At 42.7% G+C, this 20,382-nt stretch overlaps 1 protein-coding gene across 1 annotated transcript in view; it reads right to left on the bottom strand.

Annotated features, from left to right (window-relative positions):
• Positions 1-20,382, bottom strand: part of LOC129698938 (disco-interacting protein 2 homolog A-like) — a 233,352-nt gene that overhangs the window by 114,610 nt on the left and 98,360 nt on the right. Inside the window, exons 3-4 of the mRNA XM_055638423.1 lie at positions 8,947-9,087; positions 664-783 (exon numbers count right to left, since the gene is read on the bottom strand). Coding sequence (XP_055494398.1) covers positions 664-783; positions 8,947-9,087 — 261 coding nt within the window. The remainder of the gene's footprint in view (positions 1-663; positions 784-8,946; positions 9,088-20,382) is intronic.

Here is a 20,382-nt window from a genome sequence, read left to right on the forward strand (position 1 = left end):
GCTATTACATTTTCTTTTCAAATTTCTTTGCAAGTCTTCATACAATAAACATCACTCCTGTAACATAATGAACACACCTTTGCACCATTTAAAGTGACAAATAACTTAAAATCTCACAATCTTTGTCTTTTGTTCCCATTTGTTTTATTTTTAAAAAAGCCTTTCCCTCTTCCATAAAACTGGGTAGTCCAGCAAAGGGCTGCTCAAATAGTTTACATTGGAATCTATCCATATCTACATATACTTGGAAGGTAGAATTTTCAGAAATAGATTAATCAGAGTTTAGAATCTTCATGTTTTGACTCCAGTTTTCTGAATTCCAATTTAAACTGGTCTATTGTTTGTAATCTGTTGCTGAAATAATCTTCCCTTGGCAGTGAATCAATTCTACAACAATTGTTTTTTTTGAGGGTCATATACTCACCGCCTGTTTAGTTTAATTTAAGATGTTGCTTGGTAGAGTTACATAATTTATGGGGGGGGAGAAGGAAGATCAAAATATCACTATTTGAACCACATAACATCGTGCAGAGTTTTTTAAGATGTGCCTCAGCCAAAATATAGCAGTGGTATAAGTTCTATAGGTCTGACAAATAGAACCAACAGGAAAATTCACAAGTAGATTATACCAAGATCAGGTTTGTTATTAGGAGATTTGTGTACCTGGAGGAGTGTATGCATCTAGTGATGAATGAACAAGCACAGAGCGCCGCTTGGAAGGCATCGGCATCTTTCTTTCTTTGTATTTGGCGAGTGCGGCTTGGACTGCTTCTGTGTGCAAATCTGTGGAAACAGAAAGATGAGCAAACAGTATGATCAAATTAGCAACTGCCAATCTCTGAGACTTTAAAAAAAAATCACATTAAAAGTCAGTCTTGTGAAGTAAAGTACTGAAAGCATTGCGAAGTTCTGCAAAACGCCGGGATCGATATCTATCCCTTCAGTACCAAGTTTTAGATTACAAGTATATCACTGCATAGGTTCACCACTACCACTTAGATTGGGTGGAGGATAGGAAGAAAACCAATATCAAGTTAGCACTGAAATCTGGGAAAATATAATACAATATAAATATAATTCAAGCCCTTTTCATGCATCAAGACGCAAGAGAAGTTTCCCCAACTGCAATAATCTTGGATACAATAATTAAAATTAGTAATCAATTAAAATATTCTCAAACATAAATGTGTTGGATTCTTCTACTGCCAAGACAAGAAGTAGAATACCAAATCCAGCTGAAATCTTTGAACAATAGTCAAGGAGGATGATGAGGTAATTTTGCCACAGATATATACTTGAAATTCCAGAAATCTCAAATACAATGACAGATATTGGAATCCTCACCTTTATTTTCTACATTTCACCGAGAATCATATGATGTCAAAAAGCACAATCTCAATTGTTACAACTAAAACAGATTGGAAAAACCATTGTTAACCTAAACCTTGAAAAGCCACCATCATATCGATACTTCAATTCTTGCTTTTAACAGACATGACCTCAATTGAGAAAGTGTCTACAGTCAAGATACAATTGTCAAGGAGTATTTGCCTCTATACTCCACAATTTGAGATTTGTAATAGAAAAAATCATATGTGTTTAAAGTGCACATTGTCAGATTTTAATAAAGGCCATTTTTATACATTTTGGTGTCACCACGTAGAAAATACAGCAGTGTTTTTGTAGAGAGACACAGAGCAAATGAATGAAAGATATGTAAAAAAAGTAATGATGACAAAGGAAACAGGCCATTGTTAGCTGATTGATCGGTGAGAACGGGTACAGACAATGAGACTCAATAAGACGACTGAAGCAGGTACGACTTGGATAGTGGAGGGATGGAGAGAGCAGGGCCGGCCTTAGGAGGTGCGGGGCTCAATTGGGAACAATTTTGGTGAGCTCCAGGTTCCCAGCCAAGGTCTGTAGAATCATAGAAATACAAATAAAGTCTATTATAGACTTTATATCTCTATGGAAGAATGGAAAGTAATCAAAATGTGCTCGTAAAAAGTGCATGCAAGTTAATGGACCAAACAGATCTAAGCTACATTTTAATATAAAATTGCATACATGTAAGCCTACAAGTAACAAACAAAATGTGTAGATCACCTATGAAAAGTACATAGTTCCAATACCACTTGTTTTAGTGACTGTGAAATGAAAAAAACAGTAATTTAATTAACTAGATCCTGGAAAAACAATAACCATTGATGAAAAACCAGTCCAGGCATTAAATTTTGGGCTTCAGCTCCATCCTACCCTTTGCGCTTCTATCCATCCTAACTTAGTTGTGCGTGTGAGTGTGTGCGTGTGTGTGTGTGTTTGTTTGTTGTTTGTGCGTGATGTGTGTGTGTTAGTTGTCTGTGCGTTATGTGTGTGTGTGGGAGGGAAGGAGAGAAGGGACGGAGGGAAGGAGAGAGAGAAGGGAAAGAGGGAAGGAGAGAAGGGAAAGAGAGAGAGGAAGGAGGGAGGGAAGGAGAAAAGGGAGGGAGAGAGAGAGAGGAGGGAAGAAGGGAAGGGAGGGAGGGAGGGAGGGAGGGAGGGAGGGAGGGAGGGAGGGAGGGAGGGGAGGGGGAGGGAGGGAGGGAGGGGGGAGGGGAGAAGGGAGGGAGTGGGCCGGCGGCGGGAACGGAAGTCCGTGATCCGGGCATGAGATGATGCCGAGGTTTATAAATGTTTCTAACCACCCCCCCCCCCCCCCCCAAACCCTCGGCCCGGCCTTCCCTATATTGTTCACCGCATCTCCCCAGGGAGAGAGAGGGGTGGAGCCGGGGTTGTGTGCGTGAAGCACGACGACAGGAGGGGCGGAAGCGCCGCCCCAGGACCTTGAGGGAACGACACATCTCCCCCTTCTCCATTCCCCATCACAACCCCCTCCCCGGGCACCCCTTTGTTCCCCCTCTATTTTCTCTCCACCCGTCTCTCCCCCCTCCACCCGGGGTAGATCTACCCGTGCCGAGAGTATATTACTCGAGCGCTGGGCCCCCTTAGGTGCGGGGCCCAATTGGGAGCAATTGGTCCAATTGACTTAAGGCCGGCCCTGGGAGAGAGAGGGAATGCAGAGATCACTTGAAGTTAGCCAAATCAATATTGATACCACTGGGTTGTAAGCTGCCTGAGCAAAATATCAGATGCTGTTCCTCCAATTTGCGTTTGGCATCACTCGGACAATGGAGGAGGCCTAGGACAGAAAGATCGGTGTGGGAATGGGAAGGGGAATTAAAGTGTTTGGCAACCGGGAGATCAGGTATGTCCAGGCAGACTGAACGAATATATGCAGCAAAACAATCGCCCCGTTTACGTTTGATCTCGCCGATGTACAAGTGTCCACACCTTGAACAATGGAATTAGTAGATGAGGTTGGATGAGGTGCAAGTAAACCTCTGCCTAACCTGAAAGGACTGTTGGGGTCCTTGGACAGAGTCAAGGGAGGAGGTAAAGGGACAGGTATTGCATCTCTTGCAGTTGCAGAGGAAGGGACCTGGGTGGTTTGGTTGGGAAGGGATGAGTTAACCAGGAAGTTGCAGAGGGAATGGTCCCTGCAGAAGGAGGAAAGGGGTGGAGATGGTAATATGTGACTATTGGTGGGATAACGTTGGAGGTGGCGAAAATGTCAGAGGATTATGCGATGTATGCGACAGCTGATGGGATGAAAGGTAAGGACTAGGGGAACTCTGTCCCCGTTGCGACTAGGAGGAGGGGGAGTAAGTGCAGAGTCGCGGGGTACCGAGGAGACACATGTGAGGGCCTCATCTATGATGGAAGAGGGGAACCACTGTTCCCTACATAATGAGGACATCTCTAAGATATCTGTGGCAAAAGAAGTAATTAACATTTCGGGTCAATGAAATGCTAATGCAAGATCATCAAACTGAAAGGTTAATTGCCTGACCTACTTAGTATTAGAAGACAATTTTGTTTAAATTTAAAGAATATTTGGAAGAGGGAAAAGGCAGGAAAAAGCATCTTTACTGGAAATAGAACTTCAGAAATGTTCTGTAATACCACTGGATGACAACATAAATATGAGGTTATCATTGGACAGAACATTGGAATTGTGCACATGCATTTGTTAAAACTCCAAATAAAGTTGCATCATCCTGATTGGAGCTATGTGCACGGTTGTCTGGCATTAAGAGTGTTAATCAAAGAGTGTTAAATCTGGTTCAGGCTCGATACAGGATTGATGGGTGGAAGGACTTTTAAGCGCAGTTTGGGGGGGGGGGGGGGGGGGATCGGTGGAAGAGGCCTTCGATAGTACGAGACTTCAACAGCATAAAATAGATTCCTATACTGAGTGCACCAAGTTCTGAAGCAGCACAATTCCTCCAGCTTCAGTGAACCTTCCAGATGAAACCATGACACATCCTGACTGCAGAACAAAAATAATTTCAAACATCTGAAAAATACATCCAGTGGATGTTAAAGCAAAACAAAGGATGTGAAATCACTGTGTGGATTTCAATCAGTACAACGGACATTATCTTCTTTATATAACAACTCCATGAGAAATGTAGGGTGGGACACAAACCACTATTTGAAGATTACACAGAAAAGCTGGAGAAACTCAGCGGGTGCAGCAGCATCTATGGAGCGAAGGAAATAGGCAACGTTTCGGGCCGAAACCCTTCTTCAGACTGATCAGGGGTGGGGGTGGGTGGGGACAAGAAAGGGAAAAGGAGGAGTAGCCGGAAGGCTGGAGGGTGGGAGGAGACAGCAGGGGAGCTGAGGAAGGGGAGGAGACAGCAAGGACTAACAGAATTGGGAGAAGTCGATGTTCATGCCCCCGGGGTGCAGACTCCCCAAACGGAATATGAGGTGCTGTTCCTCCAATTTCCGGTGCTGCTCGCTGTGGCCATGGAGGAGACCCAGGACAGAGAGGTCGGAGACGGAGTGGGAGGGGGAGTTGAAGTGCTGAGCCACCGGGAGGTCAGCTAGGTTATTGCGGACCGAGCGGAGGTGTTCGGCGAAACGATCGCCCAACCTCCGCTTGGTCTCACCGATATAGATCTGCTGACATCTAGAGCAGCGGACGCAATAGATGAGGTTGGAAGAGATGCAGGTAAACCTCTGTCGCACCTGGAACGATTGCTTGGGTCCCTGAAAGGAGTTGAGGGGGGAGGTAAAGGGACAAGTGTTGCATCTGCTGCTGCGCCGCAAGGGAAAGTGCCCGGGGAGGGGGTGGACCGAGAGGGAAGGGAAGAATTGACAAGGGAGTTATGGAGGGAGCGGTCTTTGCGGAAGGCAGATATGGGGGGAGATGGGAAGATGTGGCCAGTAGTGGGGTCACGTTGGAGGTGGCGAAACTGACGGAGGATTATTTTTTGTATGTGATGGCTGGTGGGGTGAAAGGTGAGGACTAGGGGGACTCGGCCCTTGTTGCGAGTGCGGGGATGGGGAGAGAGAGCAGTGTTGCGGGGTATGGAAGAGACCCTGGTGCGAGCCTCATTTATGGTGGAGGAGGGGAACCCCCGTTCCCTGAATAGTGAGGACATTTCAGATGTCCTGGTGTGGAACGCCTCATCCGTGGAGCAGATACGGCGTAGACGGAGGAATTGGGAGTAGGGGATGGAGTCCTTACAGGAAGCAGGGTGGGAAGAAGTGTATTTGAAGACTTTTTCAGCCTCATTAATGCCTTTGACTCATTCAAATAGCAGGAGCTGTGGAATATCCACAAAAAATTGAGCTATCTGCAGAAATTCATCTCCAGATTTATGATGGCATGCAAGCCATGATCCCAACACATAATAGATCAAATTTCCATGCACATCCATGTCAAAAAAGGATAACATTCACCATTGCTTTCAGTGCACCAGAGTGGCCAAAGAACAAAATCATAAATACAGCATAAAACTCATGCACTTAAATATATAAATACCCACAACTGATGGAATTAGAAGAGACTGGGAACAAGAATTAGCTATAAAAATTTCAAAAGAGAGCTGGGATAATCACTTATTACAGGTGCATAATTGTTCGATCAACGTACGACATACTCTCATCCAATTCAAAACATTACTATATAGACTATATTATTCAAAAACTAAAATAAATAAACTCTTCCCTAATGTCTCACCCATCTGTGATAAATGTCTGTGTCAAGAAGCTACCATAGCGCATTCTTTTGTTTTTTCTACAAAAATACAAAAATTCTGGAATGAAATATTTGACATCTTAATTAAAATAAAACTGGTACCAAAACCAGAATGGATTATTTTTGGAATATCGGAAGGTAACCCTGAACTAAACTTGTTTCAGAATAATTTACTCAATTACGGGCTAATAATGGGAAATAAGCTCATACTTAAATTCTGGAAAAATGCGCCTACACCAACAATAAAAATGTGGATATCAAATATGTTTGAAACACTACATCTGGAAGAGATGAGATTCCTCTTAGCAGGCAAACCAGACCACTTCCAAAAGACGTGGTCAACGTTTTTGGAACTATTACAAGCAAAAGGTGCAATAGTAATTTAACAATCAATAAATAGATAAATAAAAGGTGCCAGGATCTGGCAACGGGGGGCAAAACAACAAAGACAGACTTGGTTGGTAGTCCCCTTTCTGCGGAGTTTAATGTTATAATAGAGCGATTGTTTCTCCTTTCTTTTTCCTTCTTTTCTAGGGTCTTCTTTCTTTCTTTACTTCCTTCTCTAACTTCTTTTCTAAGGGGCTTTCTTTTCTCAACACTCTCCTGCACCTTCACGACTCTTGCGCACTTTTCTTTACTTCTATCTTTTTCTTAAAGCTCAAAAAATGAAGCAGTACAAAAAATGTATTAAGACATATGTGTTGTGTAGTATTGTAATTTACCGTACTTCTAATAAAAATAAAAAAAAAACAAAAAAAAAACTCATGCACTAATGGTCCACCCTCCTGCATATTTTAGGAACTGAATAATTTATAGCAGCTATTTAAAAGCACCAAAGACAACCAATGTCTCCACAAAATCCTCCAAAATGAAGTTGGATAAACAGTCCTCTCCCACGCTTGGTTGGGGTTTATAATTTGTAGGTCCAACACCAGACTCCTGGATGCCAAAGGAAATGATTTAAGGATGGTGTCAAAATATTTTTTTAATGCAACATTTTCACCTAATACCCTAATCAACATGAACTGACAACAAAAACCTCAAGTACATGCGTTGGGAGCATGCAGAAGCCCAGTTCAAAGGGTGAAAGTAACATACATCTCTGAATTCACACCCATCTATCCCGCCAAACAAATCTTTCCCTACGTTGTGCAAAATGTGCAGGTCCCATACTGTTCTCAGTCATTTCAAAACTGAAGTGGAAGCAAATTGACCTTGTCCCACACATCCTTTAAACTTTGCCCTCTCACCTTAAAGCTATGTCCTCTAGTCTTTGACATTTCCATCCTGAGAAAAAGGTTCTGCCTGTATCCCCAATCTATGCCTCTCATAATTTCATATGTCTATTATATCTCCCCACATTCTCCAGCATTCCAGAGAAAACAATCCAAATCTGCCCAACCTTTCTCTATAGCTAATATCTCCTAATCCAGGCATCTTTGTGGTAAACCTCCTCTGTGCCCCTTCCATGCGTCCACATCCTTCCTGTAATGGGGTGAGCTAAACTGCACACAATACTCCAATGCCTTTAATGTCCTTCAACATTAAAGGCATTGTATCACTGGAAACATTAATGTCAAGTCAGTCATTCAGGAGGAGAGCAATTATTAATACTGTAACCAGAGCGAAGTATTCAAATTCAAAGTTTAATATTTTTATTAAGTAGAAACATAGAAACATAGAAAATAGGTGCAGGAGTAGGCCATTCGGCCCTTCAAGTCTGCATCACCATTCAATATGATCATGGCTGATCATCCAACTCAGTATCCTGTACCTGCCTTCTCTCCATAGCCCGATACCTTTAGCCACAAGGGCCAAATCTAACTCCCTCTTAAATATAGCCAATGAACTGGCCTCAACTACCTTCTGTGCCAGAGAATTCCACAGATTCACCACTCTCTGTGTGAAAAATGTTTTTCTCATCTCAGTCCTAAAAGATTTCCCCCTTATCCTTAAACTGTGACCCCTTGTACTGGACTTCCCCAACATCGGGAACAATCTTCCTGCATCTAGCCTGTCCAACCCCTTAGGAATTTTGTAAGTTTCTATAAGATACCCCCTCAATCTTCTAAATTCTAGCGCGTACAAGCCGAGTCTATCCAGTCTTTCTTCATATGAAAGTCCTGACATCCCAGGAATCAGTTTGGTGAACCTTCTCTGTACTCCCTCTATGGCAAGAATGTCTTTCCTCAGATAAGGAGACCAAAACTGTACGCAATACTCCAGGTGTGGTCTCACCAAGACCCTGTACAACTGCAGTAGAACCTCCCTGCTCTTAAACTCAAATCCTTTTGCTATGAATGCTAACATACCATTCGCTTTCTTCACTGCCTGCTGCAGCTGCATGCCTACTTTCAATGGCTGGTGTACCATGACACCCAGGTCTCGTTGCATCTCCCCTTTTCCTAAGCTATATTTAAGAGGGAGTTAGATGTGGCCCTTGTGGCTAAGGGGATCAGAGGGTATGGAGAGAAGGCAGGTACGGGATACTGAGTTGGATGATCAGCCATGATCATATTGAATGGCGGTGCAGGCTCGAAGGGCCGAATGGCCTACTCCTGCACCTAATTTCTATGTTTCTATGTTTCTATGAAGGCAATCTTTCTAATTATAAAAGTTAATGCTAAACTAAATGCACTCAATTTGGCACAAAAGTACATTGCAATAAGCAGCATTTTTAGAAAATACGCTGACAAACTTCTAAGTGGAAGGCATTACTGAAAAATGGAAAGATTCTTCAATACAAGTAATTTGAAGTCAAATAAATTGCTCAAGTAAAATGTCAGTCACTGTAAAAGACTAATTCTGAGGCATTCATTCTTTCTTCACCTCCAAGCAGAACCATTACTTACCAGATCGATAGCGTTCATCTCTGGAACTGGAGGCTCTGGATTTGGACTGTCTGGATGCAGCCACATATGGGACAGCAGAAGAAAAAGGTGAAGACTGTGGAGGACCTGTAAGCCTGGGCTCAAGTTGAAAAGGATCTATACCTGCAAAAACAAGAGAAGTTTAATCTTTAAAACATTTCAATGTTTTTCTCTCTCCTTCATATGGAATTCCAACACTAAATTTATTCATAAGGTGCAAGATAATTCTTTTCATGTCATTTTTTTTTTTTAAAGTACACCCTGAAAGACATTTTCAAAACCAAGTATGCCATTCCGACCTAAATATCTGCCACCAAAGCTGCATAATAATTAAAATAGTCAAAAGTCACATTTAACTGTCATATGAGCCGGTAACCGAACAACAACATTTTTACTTGCCTCAGCTTTACAGGCCCATTAATGCAATAACACACAAATCAACAATAATACAATAAATTAATAATCAGTATTACCAGGTAACGAGACGGTTCAAAACCAAAGTACCTAGTGCAACCAAAACAAAGTCTATTATCGATCTTAATCGTTGGAATAGGATTGTGGATAGTGTTGTGCAGTGTTCTGGAGCCTAATGGTGACTGTAAAGAAACTGATCTTGAACCTGGAGGTCAATTTTCACATCCCTGTACCTTCTTCCTGATAATGGTAGCAAGATGAGAGAATAGTGGTGTGGGGTATTTGACGATATTGGCTGTATTTTTGAAGCCTCCTGTAGCCCCCTTTGATAGTGCCTGTGATGGACTGGGCAATGTCTACAATTATTTGCAACCTCTTTTGTTCATAGGTGTTCCAAATTATCATGCCAGGTTATGATACAACCAGTCAGTATGCTCTGGACAGACCAACTGTACATGCTCAATAGATGATTCCCCGTCATACCAAATCTCCTCAACCTTCTCAGGAAGTAGTGTTGCTGAGGTTTATTTGTAATTGCATCAATGTGCTGGGCCCTTTTATGGATATGCATGCCCAGGAGCTTGAAGTTGTTTACCCTCTCCACTGCCATACTGTCAACAAATACAATACAATACCGTTTATTGTCATTTGAACCCAAGTTCAAACAAAATTTAGTTTCTGCAGTCATACGAACAAGAAAAAAAAACCAAGACACAATTAACACAATATACACAGACATCCATCACAGTGAATCTCCAACCCCCTCCTCACTGTGATGGAAGGCAAAGTCTTGTCTCGCCCCTGTATATTATTCTTCTCCCGATGTTAAAGCCCTCGGCGGGCAATGGTAAGTCCCGAGGCCGTGAAGGCCGCGCCAGGCGATGTAAGGCCCTGCTCCAGGTCGTGATGTTGGAGGCCCCAGCAGGCGATGGTAAGCCCCACGGCCGTTAAAGTCGTGCCGGGCTATGGTAAGGCCCCGCTCCGGGTCGTTTTTAACCCCGCGATTTGGGCGGGAGAAGTTGCCATTGCGGGAGCTCTGAAAAGCAGTCGCCCACCAGGGAACCGCGAGCTCCCGATTTCACCGTCCTCCAGACATGCGGCTGGAGCCTCCGAAGCTCCGGTCGGGTCACAGCCGCGCGCCACCACAGCTCTCCACACTCCGAAGCCGGCCTGCTCATGCAAAGACAGCAAAGACAGGTTCATGGATACTAAGCTTTTCCTTCCTGAAGTCATCCATCAGCTCTTTGGTCTTGCTAATAGTGAAAGGACGATTGTTGTTCTGGCATATACAATCAGAATATCAATTTCCCTCCTCTACTCTCACTCATTATTACCCACTATTTGTCAAACAACTGTGGGGTATTGTTGACAAATTTAAAGTTGCCGTTGGTGCAGTGTCTGGCTCCAGTCATGGATATAGAGGGTAGAACAAGCGATTGAGCACATAGTTTTGAGGTGCTCTTGTTGATGGCCATTGTGGCGGAACTGTTGTCAATTACTACAATTTGTGGTCTGCTGATGAGGATGTTGCGGATCCATATGGACAAGCAGTTCCCAGATTTTGATAAGGTCAGAGAGAAATGCCAAGCTTTATTTTTTATATTTCAACATTTTTTTCAAGTTTATTCAAGTAATAAATATATACAATACAGGAACAGTGCAAAAAAATTCATCCGACATTCTCGGAGCCGAAACAAACATTCAATACAGTTTACCCAAATCACAATTTTACCCCACACCCTTGTCTCTCCTGTGGCCCACTGGCATGAAAAAGGGTGGTCAAAAAGGCGTTTGGCACATTGGTCTTCATCAGTATTGAGTATAGAAGTTGGGAGTACATGTTGTATAAGACATTGGAAGAGTATTGTGTTCAGTTTTGGGCACCATGTTATAGGAACGATGTTGTCAAGCTGGAAAGGGTGCAGAGAACATTTACGAGGATGTTGTCAGGACTCAAGGGCCTGAGCTGCATGTGGGGAGAGGGTGAGCAGGCTATGATTCTATTCCTTGGAGTGCAGGAGGATGAGGGGTGATCTTATAGAGGTGTACAAAATCATAACCAAGCTCAGCGACCTGGGCATCGACCCCTCCCTCTGCAACCAAACTCAGCGACCTGGGCATCGACCCCTCTGCAACTGGATACTGGACTTTCTAACCAACAGACCCCAGTCTGTTAGGTTAGACAAGCACACCTCTTCAACCCTCACCCTGAACACCAGCGTTCCACAGGGCTGTGTGCCGAGCCCCCTCCTCTACTCCCTCTTCACCTACGACTGCACACCTGTATATGGCACTAACGTCATCATCAAATATGCAGTTGATACAACGGTGATTGGCCTCATCAGCAACAATGATGAGTCGGCCTACAGGGAGGAGGTCCAGCTCCTAGCAGCATGGTGCGCTGACAACAACCTGGCCCTTAACACCAAGAAGACCAAGGAGCTCATTGTAGACTTCAGAAGGTCTAGGGGCGGCACGCACATCCCCATCCACATCAACGGGACGGAGGTGGAACATGTCTCCAGCTTCAGGTTTCTGGGGGTCAACATCTTCGATGACCTCTCTTGGACCCACAATACCTCAACTCTGGTCAAGAAGGCTCACCAGCGTCTCTTCTTCTTGAGGAGACTAAAGAAGGTCCATCTGTCTCCTCAGATTCTGGTGAACTTCTACCGCTGCACCATCGAGAGCATCCTTACCAACTGTATCACAGTATGGTATGGCAACTGCTCTGTCTCCGACCGGAAAGCACTGCAGCGGGTGGTGAAAACTGCCCAACGCATCACCAGTTCCTCACTCCCCTCCATTGAGTCTGTCCAAAGCAAGTGATGTCTGCGAAGGGCGCGCAGCATCGTCAAGGACTGCTCTTACCCCAGCCACAGTCTGTTTACCCTCCTCCCATCCGGGAGGCGCTACAGGACTCCAACAGGTCCAGGGACAGCTTCTTCCTTGCGGCTGTTACATTACTTAACTCTGCATCTCGGTGATTGCCAGTCACCCCCCCCCGACACTCCTTCCCCCTGAAAAATTGCACTACTACTACTGTATGTACGTATATATATTTATTGCTCATTATTCTATGTTCGCTCTTCTGGGGAGATGCTAACTACATTTTGTTGTTTCTGTACTGTACAATGCACAATGACAATAAAGATTGAATCTGGATCTGATAAGAGGAATAGATCGGATAGACGCAGTCTCTTGCCCAAGGTAGGGGAATTGAGAACCAGAGGATGTAGCTTTAAGGCTAAGGAGGAAATATTTAATAAGAACCCGAGGGGTAACGGGTGGTGGGTATATGGAACAAGCTGCATATGGAGATAGCTGAGGCAGGTACTATCGTAAACTTTAGGAAACATTTATAAAGGTTCATGGATAGGACAGGTTTAGAGAGGTATGGGCCAAATGCAGACAGGTAGCACTAGTATAGTTGGGACATGCTGCCGGTGTGGGCTAGTTGGGCCAAAGGGCCTTTTTCCACACTTTAAAAATCTGACTCCATGTATGGGTCAGCCTAGCCCAGCCCACCTCCATTCCAAGCAGCTGCCGCAGGCTGTGCATGAATTCACCTCCTCGTCCAGCTGCCGTAGAGCCTCCCACAACAGTTTCCACAAGCACCACGAATCAAGACCACTGAACATGCCATCTGTTGCCTTCAGAAGTCACTCCTTTGCTTCCATGCGCCGAGTTCGACAAGGCCTGCTTCCTAGCCATTCAGAGAACTTGGAGTGCTTTCCAAGGGCACAGAAAGTACGGTAAGTTCATGGACCATTTACAGCAACCAAATTTCCTCTTCACCTTTCCACCATTCACCTTTGAGTACATTGTCTCCCTCTTGCTCTGTGCTGAAGCGTATGGCATCTTTTTTCTGCATTCACTTTCTTTTATTTGTTCACATTTCAAAGAACTGAAATTTTAGATTTTTCCTTATCTATTGAACATACCATCTGTGTTCAATCCACAGTTGCTCTTATTCAATTCGTCACATGCATTCACACAAACACATTTGCCTTTTCTCTAGTCACGTGCAATTTTGCTCTTCTGGAAGTTGTTTAATTAAATGTGTAGGAAGGAACTGCAGATACTGGTTTAAACCGAAGATATACAAAATGCTGGGAGTAACTCTGTGGGACAGGCAGCATCTCTGGAGAGAAGGAATGGGGGCATCTCTCCAGAGATGCTGCCTGTCCTGCTGAGTTACTCCAGCATTTTGTGTCTATCTTTAGTTAATTAGTTATTTTCATGCTCTCCTTTCAATCTTTCTCCATAATGACTTCAAAGAGAATCGTAATTTGCAGTTCTTCAACCTGAAGCATTTTCCTAAGTATGCTTGATTTTAAATGAGACTATCCGTTGCTACTCAAAGTACCCACTGATGAATATTTCAGTTTATAACAGATAATTCACTATTACATTGCACATAATTGCAGATTACTACTCAGAAGTAATGATTCAGTACTGACAATCATTATTTAACAAAAAGTATGTCTTGAAAAGCAAAGAAGAAAACTCAGTCCCTTCTGCTTTTCAAAATAGAACTGTGGACATTGAGCATGACCAACTATCTAATACTTGTCGAGATATTAGATTAGGAAATGGTAAAGATATGACTAAGTTTAAATCTTTCTCATTTCACATACAATAGTATCTGGGTTAACTATTTCTGTTCCCTTAAATGTCATAATACATTCAAAAGTATCTCCCTTTCCTAATAACTCTAAATCAATCTGAGCCACTGCATTTTGGCTGAATTACATGAATAGATCCCCTATGTTCTAATGACCAGAACTAAACAATAAACAAATGGGCGATGTCATAACAACCTGTGACATTTATTTTACTGCTTTGGCTTTTCAGATGGCTGCTGGTCGACAATTCAGCATCATGCATTGCAAGTTTATAACTCTTACTGCACTTACTTTAATACAACTCATGGAGCATAAAGGGCTTGTCCCACTTAGGCGACTTCTTTTGCGAGTGCAGGCGACTGTCATAGTCTTGTTGAATCGCCGAAAAGTGAACGTGTAGAAGACATCCTACGACTATGTAGAAGACAAGCTACGAATATCTACGACTTAATCGCCGATGCACTCGTGACAATTGGCGACCCAATAGTGGAGACTGAAGACGACCACCTTTAACCTACAGACGACTACACCTACGATCACAGAAAGCAAGTTGTGACTAGCTACGACTCTATAGTCATAAGATCACCTAAATAAAAGTTAGATTTTTCAAACATGTTCTTTTAAATTCAGTGTATTGCTTGTTTTAGTGTTAGATTTATCGAAATGTATTCTCTTGTACTCTCACTTTTTCACTGTACTTGGAAAACATGACCTCATCATATAGAACCTGGAGACTGAATTTCCCCTGAAAAGGGGATTAATAAAGTATTTATTATTATTAACTCGCAGCGACTAACTGAAAAAGAGTTTAGTGAATATTTAAAACCCAAATTAATATTTATTTGAAACAAATGATATCCCAGAAACCACCAGTGGGAGGGCTTTAAAGCCTATTTGAGGGGATGAGTAATCTCATTCGAAATTGCAAGGAAAAAAACAATAAAATAAAAATAGAATTAGAAAAACAGATCCAACAATTGGACAGGAATAACGCACTCTCTCCCTCCCGATAGGAAAATAGCAAATTTAAGGTATCAATATAATCAATTACTCTCTGCAAAAATAAGCAAGGCGTTTTTATATACCAGACAAAAATACTTCAAATTCGGAGACAGACTACACAAATTATTGGCACGACAGCTAAGAAAAATGGAGACTGACCGAACAATACATAAAATTAAGAGTAACAATGGAACAGCGCTAACAAAATCCAAAGACATAAATGAGATTCTTGGAGTTTTATTCCAGCCTATACACACCCAGATGCACCGCAAACTCCCATCATGAATGACTTTCTTAATAAATGCAATCTCCCTAAATTGAGTGAAGAAGAATGCAATGGTCTTAACTTTGATCTCCGTGTTATAGAGATTCAAAAAGCCATCTTGCCTCTTAAAACTGGTACAGCACCAGGCGGACGTCCAAGTGAACTATACAAGAAATGTAATGATACTCTGACACCGTATTTTCTATATATAGAATGTATAGACAAGCACAATCGGACGGCGCCCTGCCACCAACACTAACTGAAGCAACAATTCATAAGAAAGGAAAAGATGCCCAAGATGTACGTTTATACCGCCCGATCTCACTGCTAAATGTAGATGGCAAGCTATTTGCTAAAATCTTAGCCAATAGATTAAGCCCATTAATAAATAAATTAATACACACAGATCAAACAGGGTTCATACCTAATAGGCAACTCACCTTTAACTTGAGACGTCTGTTTAATAGCATGTACACAAAAAGAGAAGGAAACAACGACTTGGCTATACAGGTGCACAACCTTTTATCCGAAAGCCTTGGGACCAGCCACTTTTCGTAATTCGGAATTTTTCGGCTTTCGGAATGGAAGATTTTTAGCGTAGATTTTAACGGCTGGCTCAGTGGTAGAGTGCTCGGCTCATATCCGCAAGGTCGCGAGTTTGCGCCTCGATCCCGGCAGTTACTCGATCGCGAGTTTGAGTCTTCAATGTAGTTTTTTCTTGCAGAATAGGAGAGAATAGGGAGGGTTAGGCTGGGATCATTCTCTGCGAGATGATCTTAGTGCGGGAGACAAGTGTAGGAGAGGTGTACTGACTGTGTGGGCAGAACTTTGGAAGTAATTGCCCACCATTCTCAAAATCCGCTGTGTCTCCCTGTCCCTGGGATAGCAGGGGGCGATCAAGCAGCACAATACCCCCCTCCCCCTCCAACTCCAGAGGAATCCGCTCCCAGATGGGCCGCTACGGCGACAAGTGGCAGTTCGTCCACAGCCCGAGCTGCGCAACCCCAAGAACAAGACGTACCTTGCACACCATCAGCTTCTGCCCCTACGTGTTCCTCTGGAGTTGGAGGGGGGCTGGGCTGGTGTTGCTGATCTGGGATCTCCGTGCTTGTAATGGGCCTGAGGGTCGGTGTCCCGATGAGGGGGCGCAGATCGGGCTGTGGGCAAATTGCCACTTGTCGCCGTAGCGGCTCATCGGGGAGCGGCTTCTGACGTCTCCGGCCAGTTTGCAGTTTTCCTCTGGAGTTGGAGCGGGGCTGGGCTGCTGCTGGCTGTGGGTCTCTGGGATCTCCATGCTTGCAGTGGGCCTGGGGGTCGGTGTCCCGTTGGTCCTGACGTCTCCGGTGACTGGCACTGACCTGCTGGCATCGCCGACGTGAAGACAGTGCAAAGCCCCCGCGCCGGTGCAATGGGCGGGGAGCTGGAGAGGGGAGGGAAGGGGTCACACACATGGCCGGGAAGCAGAGGGGTGTAGGTGGGGTGAAACTGAAGGAAGCGACAATCTGCTGCTGCCTGCCCGCTGAGTTAAAAAGTTCCCACGCAAGGCTCACGATACACTGTGTATCGTAAGTCTACCGTGGGAACTTTTTAACTCAGCGGGCAGGCAGCAGCAGATTGCCAATTATTAACCCTCCCGCACAATATACCCTCACCTTCTCTTTTATGAATGGGGATTTAGTTCCCCTTTCTTCGAGGACTGACCGGAAGTTCCGCTGTCACCTCTGCGGGCCGCCCTCGGTGAATGTCTTCAAGGACCTTTCTTCAAGGACCGAAAAAATGTCCGCTATTCGGAGCTTTTCGTTATTTGGAATTTCGGATAAAAGGTTGTGCACCTGTACTAACGCTCAACGCAGAAAAAGCATTTGACCAGATGGAATGGCCATACTTATCCGAGCTCCTCAAGAGATTTAACTTTGGATACAACTTTTTGGAATGTATTAAGCTTCTGCATAAAAATCCGACAGCACGAATTCTCACAAACCAAATGCTCTCATCTCCCTTTAATTTGTACAGGGGAACAACAGGGCTGTCCCCTATTAACATTTGCCCTTGCTATAGAACCTCTTGCTCAGAGTATTCGATTAGATCCCCCATATTCAGGTTACGACACGAAAAAGATTACAAATAAAATATCTTGTACGCGGATGATATCCTCCTAACGCGGATGATATCCTCCATAACGGAACCTCAAACCATTATTCCAGCGATACTGGAAAAAATTAACCTGTTTGGTACATTTTCAGGCTACAGTATTAATTGGATTAAAAGTATAGTATTGCCAGTTCATACCATCCCCTCAGACACATTGCAGAATTTTCCTTTCAGAGTAACAACAGATACATTTACCTATCTAGGGACTGAGGTTACAAAGCGTTACTCTTCCCTTCTACAGGCCAATTTCCTTCCATTATGTGAAAACCTAAAAAGCAAAATCCAATTCTGGAAAACTCTTCCAATGTCCTTACTCGGAAGAGTGAATACCATTAAAATGATCTTCTTACCCCAGCTAATATCTTACCATATCTAATTCAGAACATTCCTATTTCTCTTACAAAAACATTTTTTAAGAGATTAGATTCGATAATAATACCTTTCTTGTGGAATTACAAAACTCATAGGATACACAAAAAATCAGCTCTACAAATCAAAAACTATGGGCGGGCTTGCTCTTCCAAATTTCAGATTATATTATTGGGTCTCTGCCATCAAGTCCTTTGCTTTCTGGCTTGATACCTCAAACATCCCTCTGAATTGGCTAAAAATAGACCAAGAATGTCGCCCATACTCAATAGGTACCATCCAACTAGCTCCTACCACAACTGATAAATCATATTATGGATTTAATCCTGTTATACACAATTTGCTACATGTATGGAAGCAAATCAGAACCCATTTTGAACTTAAACCTATATCTCGCACTTTGCCCATAGCAAACAACCCCACATTCAAGCCATCTATTTTAGATAAGACTTTCTCTACATGAATTAGGAATCCACAGTGGCAGAGACCTATATAGCGATGGCACGTTTGCCACCTTTACACAGCTACGAAATAAATGTTTACTCCCAAATAGTAACTTCTTCAGATACTTGCAAATTAGGGATTATATAAAAAAGCATCTGTCAGGATTTGAAGTTGCGAGGCAGTCTCAAATAGATGACTGCCTTAAAACATCACCATATAAAGACAAATTCATCTCCTAAATGTATGATGTCCTTCTATCAATAACTTCTCCATCCTCTAGCAAGTATAAGATTAATTGGAAAAAAGACATAAATGTGCAAATACCAGATGAAATATGGGAGGAAAGCCTCAAACTTATACATAGGTGCTCAAACAATACTAGACACTGCCTCATACAGTTAAAAATTATACATAGACTTCACTACTCCAAGGCAAAAATACACAGTATATATCCAAATGTTTCTCCTACTTGTGATAAATGTCACTCCTCAGATGCTACTCTTTTTCATAACCTTGTATCGTGCCCTAAACTCACCTCTTTCTGGTCTGATATATTTAAGAATCTCTCAGACATTCTTAATGTCCCATTAAACCCAGAGCCCTTATTAATCATCTTCGGGGTATCTGAAACATCAAGACAACTCACAATTGTTCAACAACAATTCCTCTCCCACTGTCTCATTACGGCAAAGAAACTACTGCTCATGTCATGGAAAAAAACAACTCCCAATTCCAGAATGTGGCTTCATGACTTGACCAGTACATTACATTTAAAAAGAATAAGATATGTTCTAAAGGATAGAGTCAACCAATTTAATAAAATCTGGCAACCATTTATGTCATTTCTTGCACAGAAGAATATTGACACATAACACAAACCTATCTACACTCTAAACTATCCATTTTAATGAAATTATGAGTAAGGGATAGAAGACAAGAGAGTTAAGAAGCTATAGAAACAAGTCTTCACAAAGAATTATTGCACTGAATTGCTCCCTATGTACTGTAGTCGCCTTCTGCACTTTACTTATGTATTTATTTATTTTTATTTTTATTATTCGCTTTTTTTCACCCATTATTTATTTGTTTTTTTTTAATGTTTTATAAACATGCGTCCATATTGTTTGTATAATATTCAAATGATATGTACATTTGGCAAAAATAAGCTTCGATATGGCAACATAATCTGTACCCACTTTTTGATGGCTTAATAAAAAAAAAATGTTTTAATTCAGTGTATTAGTTTTAGTGTTAGATTTATTGAGATGTATAAAAATATAATCCTTTTAAATGCAGTGCATTTGAAGTGCTTGTGTCTGTTTCCTTCATCAGAATAAATGTGAAAAGTCAAACTTTAAATACAGTGCATTCCTTCCTTGTGTTTGTGTGTGTTTCAATGATCTAAATATATGAGAAATGAAATATGAGATACAAGTGATGACATGAGGGACTACTATGAAAAATATTGATATTCATACATCAATTTGAGGTTAAAAAGTCATGGATTTCCTTTATTGGTAATGAAACATACAAAAGTCTTATGAACAAACAAATGTTGATAACAGCCTGGTGGGTGGTGTTGAGGGTTGTGCCCTGCCCCTGCGCTGAAGCCTTCTCCTCGGAGCCATGTCTCACACCGTCTGATCCACTGAAAGCAAAATTGCGCAATGACCGCGCACTGGAATGACAGCGCATCACGCTGCTGTTTACATACCTTATTTTTCGCAATGAGCCAATGAAAATGACTGGTCAGCAAAGGCAATAGCTAAGACTACCTACGATTACCTACAACCCCACTACGACTAGACCTACGACTACAAAAGTATCGATTTTCTCCATGCGACCAATTTTTGGTCGCAGAAAATTTGTCAACATGTTGAAAGTTTTTCGGCGCCCATACTGAGGCCACGACTAGTTCCCATAATGCGGGAACTCCTCCCGACCATGAAGGAGACCACCTGCGACCATGTGGCGATCTTGAGGTGAGCGCAGAGTCTCCTGCACTCGCCAAAGAGGTCGCCTAAGTGGGACAAGCCCTTAAGAGACACTATTTTGTATGTGTTTTACATTAATCTCTGTTAAACTTCATCGGTCCAGTTAAAAAAAATCATCTAATTCGTCCTCGAATCTCTGACTTTACTATTC

Source organism: Leucoraja erinacea, chromosome 7, assembly GCF_028641065.1.
Source record: "Leucoraja erinacea ecotype New England chromosome 7, Leri_hhj_1, whole genome shotgun sequence".
NCBI lineage: Eukaryota > Metazoa > Chordata > Chondrichthyes > Rajiformes > Rajidae > Leucoraja > Leucoraja erinaceus.